The sequence below is a fragment of the Blennius ocellaris genome (assembly GCF_963422515.1).
Source record: "Blennius ocellaris genome assembly, chromosome: 6".
Lineage (NCBI taxonomy): Eukaryota > Metazoa > Chordata > Actinopteri > Blenniiformes > Blenniidae > Blennius > Blennius ocellaris.
Window position 1 is genome coordinate 27,767,518 of NC_137655.1, and position 21,246 is coordinate 27,788,763.

At 42.9% G+C, this 21,246-nt stretch overlaps 1 protein-coding gene across 1 annotated transcript in view; it reads left to right on the plus strand.

The window, feature by feature from the left end:
* Nucleotides 1–21,246, plus strand: part of ints6 (integrator complex subunit 6) — a 37,343-nt gene that overhangs the window by 14,352 nt on the left and 1,745 nt on the right. Inside the window, exons 6-17 of the mRNA XM_080498661.1 lie at nt 2,301–2,426; nt 3,336–3,487; nt 5,099–5,251; nt 8,240–8,372; nt 9,523–9,617; nt 9,704–9,814; nt 11,402–11,617; nt 12,679–12,805; nt 13,454–13,596; nt 13,692–13,878; nt 17,333–17,680; nt 18,843–18,936. Coding sequence (XP_080354787.1) covers nt 2,301–2,426; nt 3,336–3,487; nt 5,099–5,251; nt 8,240–8,372; nt 9,523–9,617; nt 9,704–9,814; nt 11,402–11,617; nt 12,679–12,805; nt 13,454–13,596; nt 13,692–13,878; nt 17,333–17,680; nt 18,843–18,936 — 1,885 coding nt within the window. The remainder of the gene's footprint in view (nt 1–2,300; nt 2,427–3,335; nt 3,488–5,098; nt 5,252–8,239; nt 8,373–9,522; nt 9,618–9,703; nt 9,815–11,401; nt 11,618–12,678; nt 12,806–13,453; nt 13,597–13,691; nt 13,879–17,332; nt 17,681–18,842; nt 18,937–21,246) is intronic.

Sequence of the window (21,246 nt, forward strand, 5' to 3'; positions counted from 1 at the left end):
CTGGTTTGACCTCTCACACCAAACATAAGGCCCGTGGGACAAAACCGGCCTGCAAGAGGCTCCAATCTGACCAAACTGCCAAGCAGATTGTAAAAACTTCAAAGAAAACCGTTTCCTTTCCTTCACTTTTTTTTCAGTTTTTTCTCAAGAGCGGTGGCCAAAACACAACACGAGCTGAGATATTAGCATGACAGCTAGCTATGTCATTGCTCACAGCCATGCTGTCAGGGGGAGTTTGTAAAAACGCCCAGAATGAAACTGCTGTAGGAGACACTTCACTGTATTTGTCACCAGAAGATTTCATTGAAATTGGCTTTATGTTGAGAATGTAGTAATTGTTTTCAGTAATCGTTTGGTGTTATGAAAATATAGACACTGTCATCAAGTATACTCTGCGAAGAAAAATGTAAAGCTTATGGCACTGCTCGGGAAATTGGCCTGTATGTGTCTGATTACAAACTACCGGTTGTTTCCAAACTGTCCGATTGGCAACAATCACCTGAACAGCTCAGCTAAATCCTCATGATTCGTTTGGCCATAGGTTCTTCGAAACCTTTGCCAATATGATGAGAGTGAGGTCTCACTGAGCCACATGATTTGAAAAAAAAAACTAGTTTTGCCGTTCAATGTGCGACTTCCAACAACCGCTGGAAGCAGCGGGCCGGAGGAAGCAACTGGAAAGGTGCGGGCGGCGGACTAAGATGAACTGCATAGAAAAGTGAGCACGGCCAAAGCCGCATGTGGCAGTCAGAGGCGCTGAATGCAGAACATGACGCAGCTCCATTGTCAGTGACGGTCGGCAGCGCGAGCTGCCTGTCCATTACTGCTGATGGCAGAGCTGACACAAAGCCGCCGGCTATTGAAGTGAGCGAGTGAATGGGTGCAGGACAGGGTCACTCCAGGTGAAGTTGGAGGCAGGAAAAGGTCAGAGGGGTAACTTAGACAAGTGAGACACTTTGACTGGATGGCTGTTCAAGAGATTGAAGCACTGTGAGGTTATATGACATTATGCAGAATTAACTTTTATTTTCATTAATGCACTTCTACTACAACTGTACATTTAAGTAGTGTGACAAACTAATGCTCACAAGAAAATCCCAATTAGTTTCAAGCTGCACATACATACTAACTGAACTCATTTCTTTGCATTCACAAAAATGTACAGCTTTTTTTTTTTTTTTTTTTTACACTGGTGGAACAAAATCTTCAGATTTAACATATTATCAGCTTGCCGAACCATTTTCTCAAAGAATATTTACTTACATATGTAACCTTTGACCTTCATTCTTTCTTGTATTTATATCTGACTCACAGTTTTATTATCAGATTTTTACTATTACTGGAATTTATTTGCCAAGAGATGTAGTTGCACTATTTATCTTTATTTGCACTGCCTGCTCTATGCGACTGCATTTTCCCCCTCCCGTACAAATAAAGTATTTCATTGATTGATTGATTGATTGATTGATTTAAAAAGAGGGGCCTTATTGCAATGTTAAGGTTTATTGATGAAAATGATTTATTCCAATTCTTTTCTGATACCTGAACGCATCATTAGAGCAGGTTGGCCTGTGATTGGCTGAGAGTGGAGAAGGGGGCGGGTCAGGTGACCGTGTGTGTGTGTGTGTGTGTGTGTGTGTGTGTGTGTGTGTGTGTGTGTGTGTGTGTGTGTGTGTGTGTGTGTGTGTGTGTGTGTGTGTGTGTGTGTGTGTGTGTGTGTGTGTGGAGAACGGAGGAGAGCAGTCGGTTCTGTTTGTTAATAAAGCAGCTTTGCAGACAAGAAACTACAACAGTGACTTGGAGAAGTAGCTAATCTGATTACTGGTTTGGAAATAGTAACGTGTTAGATTACTGCTTACTGAAATAAAGTGGTCATATGAGAGTAACGTGTTACTAATTAACGACGCGTTACCAGCATCACTGTTGATGACACTTTCTGTAGAAAAGAGGTGGAGAGATGAAAACCTGGGACTGCTGCAGAGCTGAGCTTCATGTTCAACCTCATTCTTCTACATGCAACTAACTGACTGTACATGTGTCTCGCTTTGCATTCTGCGTGAATGCACCTCTTATATTCATGAAAAGGTTAATGATTAAAGTAAAGGAATGCTCACGAGATATGAAACAAACTTGACGTTGGTTTACCACCTCAGCAGCTTCATGAAGCTTTTTCAAGTGAAAACGCAAAAACTTTCTTGAAAAACAAACTACTTGAAAGGATTCATATTTAACGACGGGATGACGGTTGTGTGTTTTCTGTGCGTTTCTTCTAAACAATGCGTTTGTCTTTTGCGTTGCAGGTCGTTCCTACAGCGTGTTCTCACAGCGAATGTTGAATCAGTGTCTGGAGTCTCTGGTGCAGAAAATCCAAAGTGGAGTTGTGATCAACTTTGAGAAGACGGGGCCTGATCCTCCTCCTCTGGAGGGTAAGAGGAAAACCTTTCACCTGCGTCTCACTACTTTGACTAGCAGTGGATTTCCTTTTCCCTCTCAACACATGTTATTCCTTTGAGCTTCTTTTTTTTAACAGCTGCTTGTTGTTCCTCTTTAATGATGCAGAAGTGGTGACAGTATGACACAAGATTTAGTCTATTTCAGTAGATTTCTCTCTATTTTGGATTAATTCTACGACTCTTATTTGCACTTTGTCCTCCTTGCTACAATGAAATGATCAGAGCCTATGGTCATGTATATAATTATGTCATATGGAGCTCTGTGAAAAGTGAATAGAGCTCTTATAGCCTCTTATAGTCCGGGAAGTACGATATTTATATAGCGCCAAATACAACACAGTCATTTCAAGACAACGTTATCGAGAAAAGCCCAACAATTCCACATGAGCAAGCATAAGTGATATTGACGAAGCCAATATTGTAATAATACAGATATAGGACTGCATTTTTTATTTGTACAGTTTGCATATGAAAAAAGTAGCTATAGTGAATGGGACAGGCATCATATTCATTCATTGTAGATAACATTTTAATATGTTACTAACTATATTACATTCAGAATGAGTCGTGAGCTCCCAGTGTGGATTTGGTCCATAAACTTGACTTTGAGGTAAATTGGTTCTAAATTAGTGATGGCTTATTCTGCTGCTCGTTGTGATGCTCTGGTGACCCGTTCAGGGTGTGACCTGCCTCCGCCCACACTCAGCTGGAATCAGCTCTGGGAGGAAGCCGGACAGAGGATGGATGGATGGATGGATGGATGGGTGGATGGATGGATGGATGGATGGATGGATGGGTGGGTGGGTGGGTGGATGGATGGGTGGGTGGGTGGATGTCGTCTCTCTCCTGAACTGGAGCTGCTCTCTTTGTCTTCCTGCACAGATGCTCCAGCTGAGACAGTGAAGGCCGGACCGCAGCCTTGGCACTGCTGTCACAAGCTGATTTATGTGCGACCCAACCCCAAAACCGGCGTCCCCATCGGCCACTGGCCCGTCCCCGAGGCCTTCTGGCCCGACCAGAACTCTCCCACACTGGTAAGGGACTTGTTGACAAGCAAGTCGCTCCCTGCAGAACGTTCAACCTGTTTCGATCGGCTGGCTGCTGTATAGGTTTTCCTTCCAAGATGTATTATTGATTAATATTCTTGTTGTAGTTGTTTTAAATTGCAAATACTTTAAAATAAAACATTGTGAAAATAAATGGGAAAAAACTATAGATATAACGCTAAAAGCTTTGTTTACACAACACACACTGTTACTGCAGAATTAATGGAGGTGAAGACGGGAAGTGTGACATTCAAATGTGACGAACAAGTTTAATGTGAAAATGCATCCTTTTTGCATTTACACTGCAATGGTTTGAAAACGATGTCGGTTACTTCTTAGGCCAATATAAAGTAATGAAACCACACATGCAGAGAACAATTCACTATAAACATTAACAACAGGAGAAGACAGACCTTCGTATGGACAGACCACCAGTAGGATTGTTATTATGGTGACTGTCAAAATAAAACTACCAAGTTGGATTGTTATTATGGTGACTGTCAAAATAAAACTACCAAGTTGGATTGTTATTATGGTGACTGTCAAAATAAAACTACCAAGTTGGATTGTTATTACGGTGACTGTCAAAATAAAACTACCAAGTTGGATTGTTATTATGGTGACTGTCAAAATAAAACTACCAAGTTGGATTGTTATTATGGTGACTGTCAAAATAAAACTACCAAGTTGGATTGTTATTACGGTGACTGTCAAAATAAAACTACCAAGTTGGATTGTTATTACGGTGACTGTCAAAATAAAACTACCAAGTTGGATTGTTATTACGGTGACTGTCAAAATAAAACTACCAAGTTGGATTGTTATTATGGTGACTGCCAAAATAAAACTACAGAGTTGGATTGTTATTACGGTGACTGTCAAAATAAAACTACCAAGTTGGATTGTTATTATGGTGACTGTCAAAATAAAACTACCAAGTAGGATTGTTATTACAGTAACTGTCAAAATAAAACTACCAAGTAGGATTGTTATTACAGTAACTGTCAAAATAAAACTACCAAGTTGGATTGAAGTTGCTTTGAGCACCGTGATGTTTTTCACTTGAAAACATGTAAAGCTAAAATCTATGAGGACCAATTAGATGCCACATGAGGGATTTGACATGCTTTTAACTATCTGCTCATACACAATATATTTATTAAAACCATACGAGATATTCCTTGTTACACTTAAAGTAAAGAAAATGCGTCTATCATTTTACTGGGCTGACACGTTTACTTTGTGTGGTCCTCAAACTAACATGAATTACATTTTAAGTGTGTGAAGACGCTATAAAGGAAGAAGATTCGATAAAAAGTCTAGTATTTCCCAGCAGGCCTTGTTTCTTGTCCTCTTTTGTAGAAATGTCACGGTGAACAAGTTTGAAGTCCATTGTGAAACTGCTATTTATCCGTCGTAAAATTGAGCTTTTTCGAGTAAAACTCATAAATGTGACGACAAAAAGCAAAGCTATGGTGTGAAACCATTACAACAGTGTTTGTTAAACACGAACTAAAATGTATTGTGTGAATGAACGGTGTGCCCCTCCGCCCCTCCTCCCCTCCACCCCTCCACCCCTCCGCCCCTCCACCCCTCCAGCCGCCGCGCTCCGCCCACCCACACGTCCGTTTCTCCTGCCTGGACGCCGAGCCCATGGTGATCGACAAGGTGCCATTCGACAAGTACGAGCTGGAGCCGTCGCCTCTCACCCAGTACATCCTGGAGAGGAAATCCCCGCACACCTGCTGGCAGGTACAGGCGTCGCCTCACACGCATCAGACAACGAGGGAAACCCAGCCTGTACCTCCATACGACTCTGGGCCGCCTCTGGTTTTTCTTCTCGCCACAGTCAAGTGACGAGGTCACGCAGTGAAGCATCAGGAGCACTCAGGCCTTGACATTCAGGATTTTGAGCAACTTTTAACTTGCCCAGACAAATTCTGATTTAATGTAAATGTATGAGCTTGGGTAATGTATGAATTCAACCAACATAACTTTTGACATAAAAACTCTTGTAGTTTATTTAATAATCAAGATATCTCAGTGAAACTTTCAAGGACGGTGTATCTCTTTATACTCTTCAATCTGAAGGAATAATAATGTAGATTTTAACTTTGTTCTCGGCCTGAAATGTATTTGATAGTATTAAGATTGGAGCTGCACACCCGACTTCCATACTACTATATACTACCTACTGCCTCATCATATTTATTGCATTACTCATTTTTTCTTAATAACATGGTAAACGTGTGTCATGCATTTTTATTATATTAGTCAATAACAAATCAAATCTTGTCCCTGCTCCTCCTCCTCCTCCTCCTCCTCCTCCTCCTCGTCCTCTTCGTCCTCCTCCTGTTCCTCCTCCTCCTCCTCCTCCTCCTCCTCTTCGTCCTCCTCCTGTTCCTCCTCCTCCTCCTCCTCCTCCTCCTCTTCGTCGTCCTCCTCCTCCTCCTCCTCTTCCTGCTCGCTTTACCTTTCAAAAGTGTCACTTAATCCGTTAAAGTTGTTTTTATGTCTTGAATTTGACCGAGCTCTTAATATGTTCCGATGAAAATCTGAATGTTGATGGAAGTGAACAATTCAAAATGGCGGACGAGGAGGAGTTTCAAGGGGTTCCCGAGAAATTACATGACGCTATTTAATGCAGAAAATGCAGATCTTCCAGGGAAGACGCAGAATCTGGATCACAAACCAGGAAGAAAATAGCAGCCGTGGTCTTCACATACCTATATCTACAGATATAAAACAGCAAATAATAATTTTTCCATGAGGTTTCCACGGGACAGAGCTTTCGCTCAGCTTAAAAATGATGTATTATTTGTGTTGCTACGTTGACGAGCAAGTGAGCTACGAATGGTTTTGCCAAGTGATGTTTGCAGAAAAACATCAAAATGTCGCCAAAAAATCCCGGGGAATGACGTCATGAGGCTTCCTGATTCTGTACCTGCGATGTGCACTCCCACAGTCTCACTGCTCTTTGTCTTTATGACACTGCTCAGTGCAATTTAGGATCGGGATGATGCCACTTTTTTAAAGGACGAGTACTGACCTTTAACTACTTTCTGATGCCGAGTATCGTGAGGAGTACTTAGGCTAATTTAGTACTTCATATACAATGTGTGTATGCAATGTGGACTGTGGATTGAAGACCGAGGGACCGAGCTCATTGGGAACGCCGTATCCATCTTTAATCATGTTCAGCATCGTTGGGGTGCTTTAGCATGTAGCATGTAGCATGTAGCACAGCTGAGTTTGCGCACTGAGCAGATAAGCTACTGAGCGACATCAGTTGAACTCTGCGGGTCCAGATGTCTGCAGAGTAAAGGCCAATTCATACTCCATAAGAACAAGATGAAGGTTCGACAGCCGAACATGCTGCTGAACAAAATGACGTCACTTCCGCCGGCGGGCTCCTTCTGGCCCAACAAATTGGGCAAACTGATCACTATCAGTCATATTTAGCTCCTAACATCGCTACTGTCTGAGCGCCGCAGCTTGTTAAAATGTCGTGATGCACCTGAAGGCATCACTGAAAGTGGTCAGCTCCTGCAGTTAAAACCAGACAAACATGGCCTCGTACAAAAACTCTCTCTTCTATCACTGAAACCGTTCAGAGAAATGTATTTCTGACAGCACAGAAGGCGAGAAATAAACTGTGCAGCTGAAAAGTGAAAACGCCGCTTCACAGATGTGTGGCTGCTGTGAGGGGGCGTGGCCTGTTGTGGGGGGCGTGGCCTGCGAGTTCAGCAGCGTCTTGAGGTCACCTTTTCTTCATTTCCTCCACTGGAGCGTATTTTAATAATTCTTCTCCCTCCTCAGCTTTGATCGTCTGTCTTTCTTCCTCCTCTTCCTCTCTCATCAACTCAAACGACTCTCTCCACCATTGTCGCACCCTATCGCTGTCTCATCCAAATGTTTGACTGGTCAAGATGGGCACATGCTGCAAGGGGCGTGGCCTGCGAGTTCGCCAGCGACTTGCAGAGTATGATCAGTCCTGCTGAACAAACGTTTTTTCCGGCAGCTTGCTGACGTCACTGCAGAACCTTCGTCTTGTTCTTATGGTTTCAAAAAGGGAGTATCGGCCTTTAGCTGCTGCTGTTGTGTGAACCGTCTTTCTCCTCTTGAGATGATGGCAGGACAGTTTCCAGACTGTCTTACGTTAATCATTCCTATCAATGTTAAAGAATCTCCAAACCGCAGAGATCGCTCAGGCTCTTTTTCGTATCTGCAGGCGACGTTGACACGTCACTTCCTGTAAAACCTGCCTGGTTGTATCGGGAAGCCTTCACGAGTACGAGTACATGCTGGTATCTGTATGGGTGCATCCCTATATTTTGCCCTCATGTTAAAGTAACCAGACCAGCGGAGAAGAGAAAGGTTCAGCACAGGTTTGATGTATGATCTTTACCTCCTCCACCTCCCTGATCGTAATGTCTCCCTCCTCAACATCACCGTCACTTTTCCTTTCTACACCAAATGCTGTGGCCGAGCTTAATGACGAGTCTCTGAAACACTGGGCTTCTTGTGCCCTCATCAGTTCCCAAAACGAGTGAATCAGCCTCCAGTCAGCCACAGTCTGTCAACTAGAATGACTGTAAACATCTAAAGTGGAGCGTTTGCCGAAGCAACAAGTTGAACTGAAGCCCACTCTCCGCAGGCTGTGTTCCTGTGTGCTGAGCCAAGAGTTCAAGCTCCACTCCCTCCACCATTGATTTTCTTTTTGTTATTTTTTTTGTCCAGGTGTTCATGTGTAACAGTGCCAAGTACAGCGACCTGGGGCAACCGTTCGGCTACCTGAAGGCCAGCACGGCCCTCAACTGTGTCAACCTGTTTGTGATGCCCTACAACTACCCCGTGCTGCTGCCACTTCTGGGTAAAGACCAGTTGAATCTTGCAGCTTGTGGTTCTGATGCGACTCTACAGGCCGACGTATTTCCTGTAAAACAGGAATTCTGCAGTTCTCACAATGATGGCTGAACCGTCGCTGCTCATATTTTCATGTGTTTGACTTGCTTGAATGAAAAACAACCAGCTTCACAAAGAGAATACATATAAGACGTCACTTGGGATTCTACATTCATGGAATAGAAAGAAATTAACCACTTACATGTTTATTGATTTAATCTACAGTTGAAGAATTTTTTTCTGTAAAATAGACTAAGTAGACTTCAGGAGATGTAATCAATCGATACAGGTTCAAATGGGCTTAAAATAGCCCCAAACATACAATAACCTGTTAAACCAATAATTGTGAGACACATTATTATGAAGCAGCTTCAAGAACACACATGCTTCACCAAGTGCAATGGCCTCTTCAACCTTTTTACATTTTAAACCCAAAAAACGTTCAGATATTTTATTGGGATCATATGTAATAGACAAAACCTTCACTTGATTGTAATGCTAATTATATTTTATACCAACTGTTCCCAAACTCCATAATTCCTCAACTCACTTTAAAGTCATACAATTGTAAATCTGCAGTCTGATTGAAATATGAAACTAATATGAATTTTGTTCCAGAAGCAGAAAGTAATCATTTAGTCATTTTAAATGTATTATAGCCAAAACTGTCAATATTAAATGTATTGAAGCCTAAACTGTAATATTTTTGTCCATTTTGAATTTATTCGGGCTAATGTCATAATTTTAGTCATTTTAGATGTAATGAAGCCAATAATTACAGTGGAACCAAAAAGGTAATTCCACCAATCCATACTCATGCATGCACAGACAGAACTGTGATGTAATGTAGATTAACGATACCGTAAAAACCTGGAAGTGAGTAAATGCTGTCATAAGAGCTTCACAGACTTGGAGGCCGAATAAAAATTCAAAAGAGGAAATAATGTTAAAGCGGTCAATGAAAAAAGATGAATAAATAGAGTAAGCTAAAAGCCGAGCAGATCAAGCACCCTCAGGATCTCAAAACACACACACACACACACACACACACACACACACACACACACACAGGAAAGGTTTCTTCCTTTGTCTAACTGTGTTTTCCTGCTTCACTTCAGACGACTTGATTAAAGTGCACAAGTTCAAGCCCACGCTGAAATGGAGGCAGTCCTTCGAGAACTACTTGAAGACCATGCCTCCGTATTACATCGGGGTCAGTGCATCACTTTTCATCACTTCAGTGATTAGTGATCAAATACGAAGGTGTGCAGTGTTTAACGCCCGCTGTGTTCCTCCCAGTCTCTGAGGAAGGCGCTGAGGATCATGGGAGCACCCAACCTGCTGGCAGACAACATGGAGTACGGTCTGAGCTACAGCGTCGTCTCCTACCTGAAGAAGCTCAGCCAGCAGGTCTGTTCACGCTGAGCTCATTTACTATAAGTCATTTCTTCTTACCTGTTTGTATCATCTGTGTGCCGCTTATTGTTGTTGTCTTGTTTGCATTTTGTTTTTTTTTAATATCAAATATATGAAAGAAAAGCAGTTTGCAGCTCCACCAGACATTTTCCAGCTGTGAGAAGTTATGACATGAACCGCAGTGTATGTGTTTGACCACCAGGGGGCGCACTTTAGTGTTGAGTCGGTTCATGTGATCAGTTTTACTCTCGGGTGTAGAAATGTATCCACATTCAAAATAATTTCTAGGAATTGACATGTTGTTCTGATGGTAATATGAACTAGATCAGTGTTTTTCACCCACTGTGCCGCGGCACACTGGTGTTTCCGCGAGATCTAGTCAGGTGAGCCGTGGGAAAGTATCCAATTTCACATTTTTTTTCTTAAAAAACATTTGCTCTCACAGCCGACTGTGTGTTGCAGAGTAATCATGTATAAAGACTCTTCGCCAATAGATGGAAGCACATAAATTTGGCGGTGAAATGAAACTTTAACAGAGTCAGTGTGGTTCATCTCCACCTCCTGCTACCATCTTGTATCAAAGTACTGTGTCAGTGACAGTGATGGAGAAGTTTTTGAAAAGGAAGAATGTGAACCAGGATCTCAGCTCTTCATCCATCAGGTCCAGGTTTCACACTGAGGGAGTAATAATAAAAAAAAGAAAGAAATTGGGAAATACTTTTTTTCTGTATTTATTTGATTCCTGTTGATAAAACATTGATGAGAATGACTTTATATTGTTAATATAGACTACAGACTTTCAAATTTTTACATTTACGGGTGGTGTTGGTGTGCCTTGAGATTTTTCCAAACAAAAAAGTGTGTCTTGGCTCAAAAAAGGTTGAAAAACACTGAACTAGATGACTGTATTGTTGAGGTCCAGCTCCATTTGGACAGATGTTTTATGCTTCTGAAGATTTGCACGCTGAATTAAAGATCTGTAAGTCGCACACAGTGAACTGAGGCAGAATATTGTGGATTTTCAGTTCTTTTATTCAAATTTGTTTTGTCCTGTGTGGTAAAAAGATAGTTCATTAAATGTGGACTTCTTTAATGAAATATTATTACTTGTTTGCACTAAAACAAAGACATAGATTTCTCGTTGTTATTTATAGGTATAATGCTGCTTATCGCTCCGACCCACTTGAGAGGTGGCCCCTGAAGTCAATTGAGTTTGACACAAATAACCCACAGCAACAACTGGCAAATGTAGCATGTATGCTATGTTAGTTCAGCTGTTCATTGTATTTTGTATTACAGACATTAAATTCCGAGTACAATAATACGTGTATACAAGTAATCTGTCCTTGATAATTCCTTAGATTTTATATCTCATTCACTGTTTTACTCTGAGTATTTGAACATGTTATATCTGTGTATGAGTCCGAGTGTATGTTTCCCTCTTTCGTCAGTTTTCTGTGAAGCACGTTCTCGCTGTTTAAATCCATTCCTCAATAATCAAGAACATTGAATTACGGGGACGTGAAGCCGAGTAACAGGAAATCCTTTCACAGCAGTCACACTTCCAAATTGTCTTTCCAGACCAAAATCGAGTACGACCGTCTGATCGCCTCCATCGGTAAGAAGCTGCCGCAGGACGCCGGTATCAAGGTGCGGTGGCGAGGCGGCGGGATTTCGCTGGCCCAGCGCCGGGACTTCATCCAGCAGCTGCAGAGCCTCAGCGGGGAGGGGCCGGCTCTGCCCCTGGAGCTCAACCCCAAAGAGTTTCAGGGCTTTCAGCTGGCGCTGCTCAACAAGGTGCTTTTCACGTTCCCTCCAGCTTTTCCATTTTCGAGTAGAGTAGAGAGCTTTATTCCTCCCCAGGGTGGAAACACAAACTTACAACAGCTCAAGGTAAAAAGGTGCAGAAATGATCAAATTAAGGAATTAAAATATGTAAACATATGTAAATATCTAAACAAGAGCAAAAAAAGCACAAAAAATAGAATATGTAAAAAAATTTAAAAATAAAAAAAAAACATCCAGCGGTTGGGGCCTAGCCCTCGTCTGCACCGCAGTGCTCCAGGGAAAAATACACTGCTTTTGCATTTTGGTTTCAGAAAAGTATTGCGTTTACACGGCAACGATGTTGGTTTGCATGGAAACGAGAAAAACTGAAAACGATGTAGTTTGCATGTAGGGCCATGTTGGCGCTGTTGCTTGTTTCTGTAATGAAACCACACACACACACACACACACACACACACGCAAGAGAGAAGAAACATTAACAACAGGAGAATCCGCACATGGATTGTTACTGCGGTGACTGTCAAAATAAAAGTCCCAGGAGAATATGGACTGGGAGTCATGACACCATGGAGGAAACTTTGTTCTGATTGGCTCTACTGAGCTCTGGATGTACAGTAGTAACGTTTTCAAAAAGTTTCAGTGACTTAGAGTGACAAAAGTTTTGTGTTTTCACTTGAAAAGGTGTAAACGGCGCCTTGACAACCCTCCACCCCGACCCCCCCCCCCACCCCCCCTCCACTTCATCCATGAATCATTACAACTAATTTAGCTTCTGCAGCTGTGCTGCAACAGGAACATAATTGATATAAATTCCACTGTTGCTTACATTTTCCTCTCCATCTCTCTGTGCGACTCTCCTCCTCAACCCCTGAACTGTTTTTTTAAGGAGACTTCATTTCTCAGCCCACCTCAGACCTTTTTATGTTTCACTGTACCTCCACGCCTCCTCTCCCCCCACCAAATCTCATACCCCCCCCCCCCCCACGAAGAGCGAGACAAAAGCCTTGACCTGAGAAGGAGGTCGACTTTAAACTTGACTTACAATCCCATTTGTGTGTGGCCGTCTTCAGGGCCTGAAACCTCAAAGCTTCAGGAACCCGTACGACATCCCCCGGAGCCACCTGCTGGACCAGCTCAGTCGCATGAGGAGGAACCTGCTGAACACCGGCGTGTGCACGCTGAGGGGGCAGGACTCTGGTAACATGCTGCACCAAATCACTCGCACACATTTATTTAGCTTGAAATATGGCTCCAGACTCATTAATAATGCATCATATATGTTGTATAACTCAATGATGCTTCCATTTCCGATGTTCTGCATTGAAGCCTGGTTAGAAGGTGGTGAAACATGAATTTCATTTTCATCCTGCAGTTAAAGTGACTGGACTTTTATGACTCGGTGAATCTTCATATGTCACCAGCAACCAACCAGAAAAGGTTCATTAAAAAAAAAAAAAAAAAAAAGCCGTTATAGTTTATAAGCTACAGACATTTTCAAAATTCAAAGATAAGAAAGCTTGAAAAATAACATTCACAGAGTTTTTCCAGATTTTTGTCATTTCAGCTCAGAGATGGATTCTTCCTTAAAATTCGAAACATTACCTCTATATATATATATATATATATATATATATATATCAGTATGTAAAACAGTAGTGAAGGTGGTGAGAATCATGTCGTTTTGCTGGAACGTGAGCGGTATACTATCTTGAGTCTGGTACATTGGTACTGAGAAGAAAACTTAAAAATCCAACAATAAATCCGGCGTATCAGAATCAAAACCTTTCTAATAGTGTTTGAATTAGAGTCTCCCTGCTTTGCTGAATGTGTGCTTCCGTCCTTCAGATCAGCTCCACAGTGTGCCAATCGCCCAGATGGGAAACTACCAAGACTTCCTCAAAGCTGCTCCCCAGCCCCTCCGGGACGCCGACCCCGAACAGCCCAAGCGCCTGCACACATTCGGGAATCCTTTCAAACTGGACAAGAAGGTAAAACAAACCACCAGCCTGTTTGTTAATGATCCCACAAATGCTGCTTGGGGAAGCGCAGGCTGACCTGAGGCTCTCTGGACTTTCCCCTGCAGGGCATGATGATCGACGAGGCGGACGAGTTTGTGACCGGCCCTCAGAAACAGGGCAAGCGCCCCGGAGACAGTAGCAACATGCCGGGAGGCGGCCCCAAGAGGCGGCGCTGCATGTCGCCTCTGCTGCGTCTGGGCCGGGCCTACACGCCCCCCGTATCCCCCCCCGCCAGCCCCCGGCCCTCTGCAGGTGAGCCTCACCGCCACGGGACAAGAACTCCTACTCTTCTCCGCCCGTTGTTTCGAAACTGTTGAGCTGCTCACTTTTCAGTCGCTTTATTACTGATTGCGTTCAGCGACTTCTGGTCTACCAGTTCTGCTGACGCGGTTCTTCTGAACCACTGAGGATGAAACTCCTCGCAGCAGCATGCAAGAGTGTGAAGCCAAGCTTCTGGGCTTCATAATGACCACTTTAGATTAAGAAGACTCTTCTTCCTCAACGTCAGAACAAAGGACATTAAATCAGACAATCCAAATCACAATTAGTTGACGAATGAATGTATTTCTATTATTTTGGTGCCAATCATGAAAGAACAAATCTACCAGCATCTCGACCTGCTTCCTCCACCTCGGGGTGACGGTGGAGTCGTTAACGGAGCCCAGATGTTGTTCAGAGAGACGGATAATACGACTCTTGATTAACCCTGAGGTCTGAAACCTGCGGTTGTAGAGCCACGTGTGGCTCCTCAGCTGCTCTGCAGCGGCTCCCTCAAGCTTTCACAGCGTCATGGAAATAAACATCTGTTTTCTTTTTTTAAATTTGATTTCACACTGACATTCAAAAATGACCTCATCTCGAGGCTAAAAACAGCTCAAGAAAGGAAAACAGCAAAGCCAGCCATCGCTTTGAGGAAAAGAAAGGAATAAAGAGAAAGGAAAAATGAAATATTGTAAAAAGGGGGAAAAAGAAAATGGGGGAAATGAAATCAAAAGTGAAAAAATACAGAAAAAATAAGACAAATAGGGAAAATTGCTCCTATAGTAAAACGGCTCTACCTGTTATGAAACCCAGACGGTGATAAACGGCTGAAGAGGCTAAAATAGGTCAAATGTATAAAATGAGAAAATCCATTAAAAAAAACATCAACAGCTAAAACGGTCTAATTTGTACCAGTGACAGTTCATTAATGCAAGCTTATATATTGTATTTATAGCAATTGTTTTCTTTGTTTCCCTGCATTTCATGTAATTTGTAGTTTTTGCTGCTCGGGACAAATTTAGTAAAACTGTGAAAGCGGATCTTTTGGTCACAAAGAGCCCTGAGTTAAAAGCGAACACACACCACTTTCCACTTCCATTAAACACAATCAGCTGCAGCTCTTTAGCAGATGCTTACAAGATTTCATACTAATTCCTTAAATTTGCAATCCTTCCTGCTGCAACTGGGGCTTTAACCCACATCCCCTCACTCAGTTTGCACTTCACCCTGTTGGCCACAAGGGGGACCCACACGCTCACCTTGAGAAGCAAAATGTAACCCATCAGACGGTTCTTTAGATTATGGAAGGAAACTGGAGCAGTTGCAATAAACTGACACGCAAACATCCAGACTGGAATGACGAGTCAGAACTGGCTAAATGTGAAGCCAAAGCTGAATTTTGTATTTGTGTGATGCTGGCTGCATGGTGGAGGAGTGGATAGTGCTCCCGCCTCACATCACACGGTCATGGGTTCAAATACCACAAAGCTGTACGGTGGATAGGAGTTTGCGTTGCCTCGTGACGACGGGAACTCGAGTTCATTTCCACGGTTGAACCACTTTAGTGTTTCTCTCTGAAGTTTCCATGTTCTCCCAGAACACTGCAGAGTTCTTCCAGTCACTCCGTCTCAGTGGCGTTAAGCTCAACGTCCCACCGTCCAGCCTGACCTGCAAGAGGAAATTTCACGGCTGTGACAAATTATGACCATTAACTGCAATGTATTTATTTGACCAGCAGGGGAGCAGTTTAGTCTACACCAGGGGTCGGCAACCTTTAATGCTCAAAGAGCCAGTTGGTCCCGTTTCCCACTGAACACAACACCCAGAGAGACACACACCTACATTGTCACTCACAATATCACTGATATTATGGTGGGTAATGTCAAAGAAACACGCAAGAGAAAAAGCTTATACTTTACAACAGACGTGCACATCAGTCTTTTATTTTGACAGTCCCACAGGAAGACCATGTCAGGAGGACACGACACACAAAACCTTCTTCACTGCTGGTTGACAACTTACAACTAATAAACTAAACTACATGAACTAAGCAACAAAAACACAATTATTACCGACACTACAAACCTAACATAACCCCCAATAATTGCATTTAAAACACGACAAACAGAAGCTCCCATAATGCATTGCAGCTCTCAGCTCCTTTATTGCTACACATTATTAAAATGGAAGATAAATGTGGGAGATGTGGATTGTTAGAACCATGAGTGTGATGGTGTGTCTTTAATGTCCTGTAGTTGTTGTGTAATTCACTAGAATGTTCCGTCACTCTCAACAAGTCTGTAACGAACCTCCTGGAACTGTCGGCTTTTACTGTGAAAGGTACAGGAAGTTCCCAGCTTCAGACACCAGTTGAGCCGCTGTCATGACCTGCAGCCGCGATTCTACCTTCTTCATCCATTATTGTTGTAATGACGTTACATCACTGCTCGTTCACGACCCTACATTTTACCACTCTTTGTAGCGGGACTGTGCTCTGGGTGGCTTTGCCTCCTTACGTCCCTCTCTGGGGGGCTTTACCTCCTTACGTCCCTCTCTGGGTGGCTTTGCCTCCTTGCGTCCCTCTCTGGGGGGCTTTGCCTCCTTACGTCCCTCTCTGGGGGGCTTTGCCTCCTTACGTCCCTCTCTGGGTGGCCTTGCCTCCTTACGTCCCTCTCTGGGTGGCTTTGCCTCCTTACGTCCCTCTCTGGGTGGCTTTGCCTCCTTGCGTCCCTCTCTGGGGGGCCTTGCCTCCTTACGTCCCTCTCTGGGTGGCCTTGCCTCCTTGCGTCCCTCCAGGATGGAGTGCAGAGGGACGGAGGCTCCAGGAGCCCAGTGGAGGACCAAGGAGCCGTGGGTTACGACCCCTGGTCTACATTATGTGCTGAATCAGTTCAGATGGTCAGGGACACACACACACACACACATAGAAATTTGTCGACATTAAAGATCTTTTTTTTTTTTTTTTTTTTAACCTAACCCTAACCCTAATTCTGATTATAACATGATATTTATGATATTTTGGAGTTCCAGACACATGTGGCCAAATGTTTTATACTTTGAAGAAGTAAATAGTTAACTGGAACTTTATTTCACTGTCAGTTGTAAAACTGAGGCAGAACATTGTTGAAGAATGAACTTGTTAATACTTTGTTGCACAAAACAAAGACTTTGAGAGTTTAGAGTCAGTCATTGATATATAAAACATATCCGGCTCCTTTAAGATGAAGTTGTGATGAACGTTCCCTCCCAGTAGAACAATTTGAACACAGTGTCTGAGCTTTCAGCCACAGTCCAACGACATGCTTCTTATTAGAATCGGTGTGTTTTGTGTTTCACGGTGCGAGGAAAACCTGACGTACTGTTGATGACAAGTAAAGAGATTATTTGCCGACGATAGAAATTGTGTCGGATGAACGTGCTAAACAACCGTCTCCTCAATCTCCAGAGGCAGACGTGAGCGACGGAGCTCCAGAAGCAGACGTCCTCCTCCTCAACCACCTGGACCAGAACCACTGCGGCTCGGACAGCGACTCGGATGCCGACCTTCCCGCCGACTTCCAGGAGAACCACACGGCGGCGGACACGCAGGTCCTCCGGCTCGGGGACGAGGAGGAGAACGGGCCGCCGCCGCCGCCGGGCAGCGAGGAAGGGGCGGAGATGATGTTGATAGAGGACCAGCCGCCGCGCTACCTGTCGCCCACAGCGCTGAAGAAGCACATTCACGCCGAGACCACGAAGGTCAACAACGAGCTGAGGGCGCTCATCACCAAGGAGATCAGGAAACCCGGCAGACGTACGTATCGCACCGGCTCCCTCCACCGCTTCGACTGCGTCACAGCTCCACGCACAACACTGGCTTCTTTGTGTCGACTCGCTTTGCTTTGCTCACATTAAATAGATTTTCTTCACCATCCACTCCACATCACTCACTGCTCTGGGTTATATCAGTGTGAAAGTCACTTCACAAACATCTCAGTGCAGTCCAGTTTCCTCCAGAGTCTCCAGAACAGTAAAATAGTGTCGTAGTAAACGTTCATAAATGTCGTCTTTGCTGTGGTGCATGAAAATGTCAATATTTCCACAGAACCAAACAATTAATATAGAAAATAACTACAATCGCAACAAAAAGTCATTTTTTTTATTTGTTTGTTTTATTATTTTTTCATTAACAAAATATAATTCTATATATATATATCCATGAATGTATGAAACTTTACAAAAATACCCCCACCCTCACCCTCACTCCTAACAGAACGAACAGAGGGAGACATTGACTCGTTCCATATAGCTTTGCTACTATAAAAATAAAAACAAGCAAAGGTCCGGTTCAAGGTTCAAGGTTCAAGGTTCAAGGTGTTTTATTTGTCATTTCAACAGTAAAAGCCAGGTTTCGCAGTGTAATGAAATTCTTAATTTGCCGTCTACCCTGGTGCCGACAAACATAAATAAATAAGTATATACACAAGAAAATAGAATAAAGTTTAATAAAATATAAAATAACAGAGCAGTGCAAAATATTTAACACGAGTTAAACAGAAAGTCAATTTTAATGAAACCTTGTTGTGAAAAATCCAGTGAAATATCAACAGAAACTTCTCGTGTGGCTGTTGCATTCTGGGTGTTTGACAGCGCGGCGTCGAGGCGAACAAGGTGGCTCGCCATCATGGCAGCATCACCAATAACTTTTGTGTTGCGACTCTTTTGAACATTTGTTGACCATGTTCCTGGGCGTTGGGACGGAGTGGAGCCTCTTGCACACACACAATTGGATCGAAACAAATTTCAATACAACCGTGAAAAGTCCGTCAGACATTATCAAGATAGAAATAGAAATACTGCGTGCCTGCAGCTGTGATATAAATTAACCCTTAACCTTGTTAATTGTCGACACAATTGAATTATTAACCTCAGAAACACGGTGATGATGGTAACCAGGAAGAGTTGGTCTGTTTCAGACTACGAGAAGATCTTCCTCCTCCTGAAGCAGATCCAGGGCACTTTGGACACGCGGCTCATCTTCCTCCAGAACATCATCAAGGAGGCGGCCAGGTACAGAGTTCCTCCTCATACCAGCGGAAACAAAACCACAAATCACATTTGTTTGTCTCGTGCTGAAGTCTGCCGGTGTTTTTCTATCAGCACACAATTCTGTTTCCTACACCAGGAACTTAAAGGACCCATATTTGTCTATATTTCATGTTTCACAGTCCATCTTATGCTCATGTGGGAGAATAATGTGGGTGATACAGTATAAACACTCAAAACTTGTGAAATTATAGCTTTCTTGGATTGAGCTGACGTCACCTCTCATGAACCGGTGGTTCTCAGCTTCTCAGTGACGTAGCCAGCAGCTCACGCTGGTAGTTGTAGTAATGTTCTTACAGATCTCTGTGCCTCGTTAGTCTTTTATTGTTGTAATAGCAGCAGGTTTCAAGATGAGCTTCTGAGTAAGTCCAGTTTCAAAGTACCGTAGTTCTGGAAGCTTCTTTGGTGAAGCAAACAAACAGATTCTTTGTGGAAAAGAAAAAAAAGTCCAGCTACATTCGCCGCGGTGCTTCTTCTTTCGGGAAGACAAATAATGTGGAACCATACTGGTACCCGAAAACACATTTTCTCCAGTGGACATGATGGTGAAAACACATTTTCTCCAGTGGACATGATGGTGAAAACACATTTTCTCCAGTGGACATGATGGTGAAAACACATTTTCTCCAGTGGACATGAAGGTGAAAACACATTTTCTCCAGTGGACATGATGGTGAAAACACATTTTCTCCAAGTGGACATGATGGTGAAAACACATTTTCTCCAGTGGACATGATGGTGAAAACACATTTTCTCCAGTGGACATGATGGTGAAAACACATTTTCTCCAAGTGGACATGATGGTGAAAACACATTTTCTCCAAGTGGACATGATGGTGAAAACACATTTTCTCCAGTGGACATGATGGTGAAAACACATTTTCTCCAAGTGGACATGATGGTGAAAACACATTTTCTCCAGTGGACATGATGGTGAAAACACATTTTCTCCAGTGGACATGATGGTGAAAACACATTTTCTCCAGTGGACATGATGGTGAAAACACATTTTCTCCAGTGGACATGAAGGTGAAAACACATTTTCTCCAGTGGACATGATGGTGAAAACACATTTTCTCCAGTGGACACGATGGTGAAAACACATTTTCTCCAGTGGACATGAAGGTGAAAACACATTTTCTCCAGTGGACATGAAGGTGAAAACACATTTTCTCCAGTGGACATGATGGTGAAAACACATTTTCTCCAGTGGACATGATGGTGAAAACACATTTTCTCCAGTGGACATGAAGGTGAAAACACATTTTCTCCAGTGGACATGAAGGTGAAAACACATTTTCTCCAGTGGACATGAAGGTGAAAACACATTTTCTCCAGTGGACATGATGGTGAAAACACATTTTCTCCAGTGGACATGAAGGTGAAAACACATTTTCTCCAGTGGACATGAAGGTGAAAACACATTTTCTCCAGTGGACATGATGGTGAAAACACATTTTCTCCAGTGGACATGAAGGTGAAAACACATTTTCTCCAGTGGACATGATGGTGAAAACACATTTTCTCCAGTGGACATGAAGGTGAAAACACATTTTCTCCAGTGGACATGAAGGTGAAAACACATTTTCTCCAGTGGACATGATGGTGAAAACACATTTTCTCCAAGTGGACATGAAGGTGAAAACACATTTTCTCCAGTGGACATGATGGTGAAAACACATTTTCTCCAAGTGGACATGAAGGTGAAAACACATTTTCTCCAGTGGACATGATGGTGAAAACACATTTTCTCCAGTGGACATGAAGGTGAAAACACATTTTCTCCAGTGGACATGATGGTGAAAACACATTTTCTCCAGTGGACATGATGGTGAAAACACATTTTCTCCAGTGGACATGAAGGTGAAAACACATTTTCTCCAGTGGACATGATGGTGAAAACACATTTTCTCCAGTGGACATGAAGGTGAAAACACATTTTCTCCAGTGGACATGATGGTGAAAACACATTTTCTCCAGTGGACATGAAGGTGAAAACACATTTTCTCCAGTGGACATGAAGGTGAAAACACATTTTCTCCAGTGGACATGATGGTGAAAACACATTTTCTCCAAGTGGACATGAAGGTGAAAACACATTTTCTCCAGTGGACATGATGGTGAAAACACATTTTCTCCAAGTGGACATGAAGGTGAAAACACATTTTCTCCAGTGGACATGATGGTGAAAACACATTTTCTCCAGTGGACATGAAGGTGAAAACACATTTTCTCCAGTGGACATGATGGTGAAAACACATTTTCTCCAGTGGA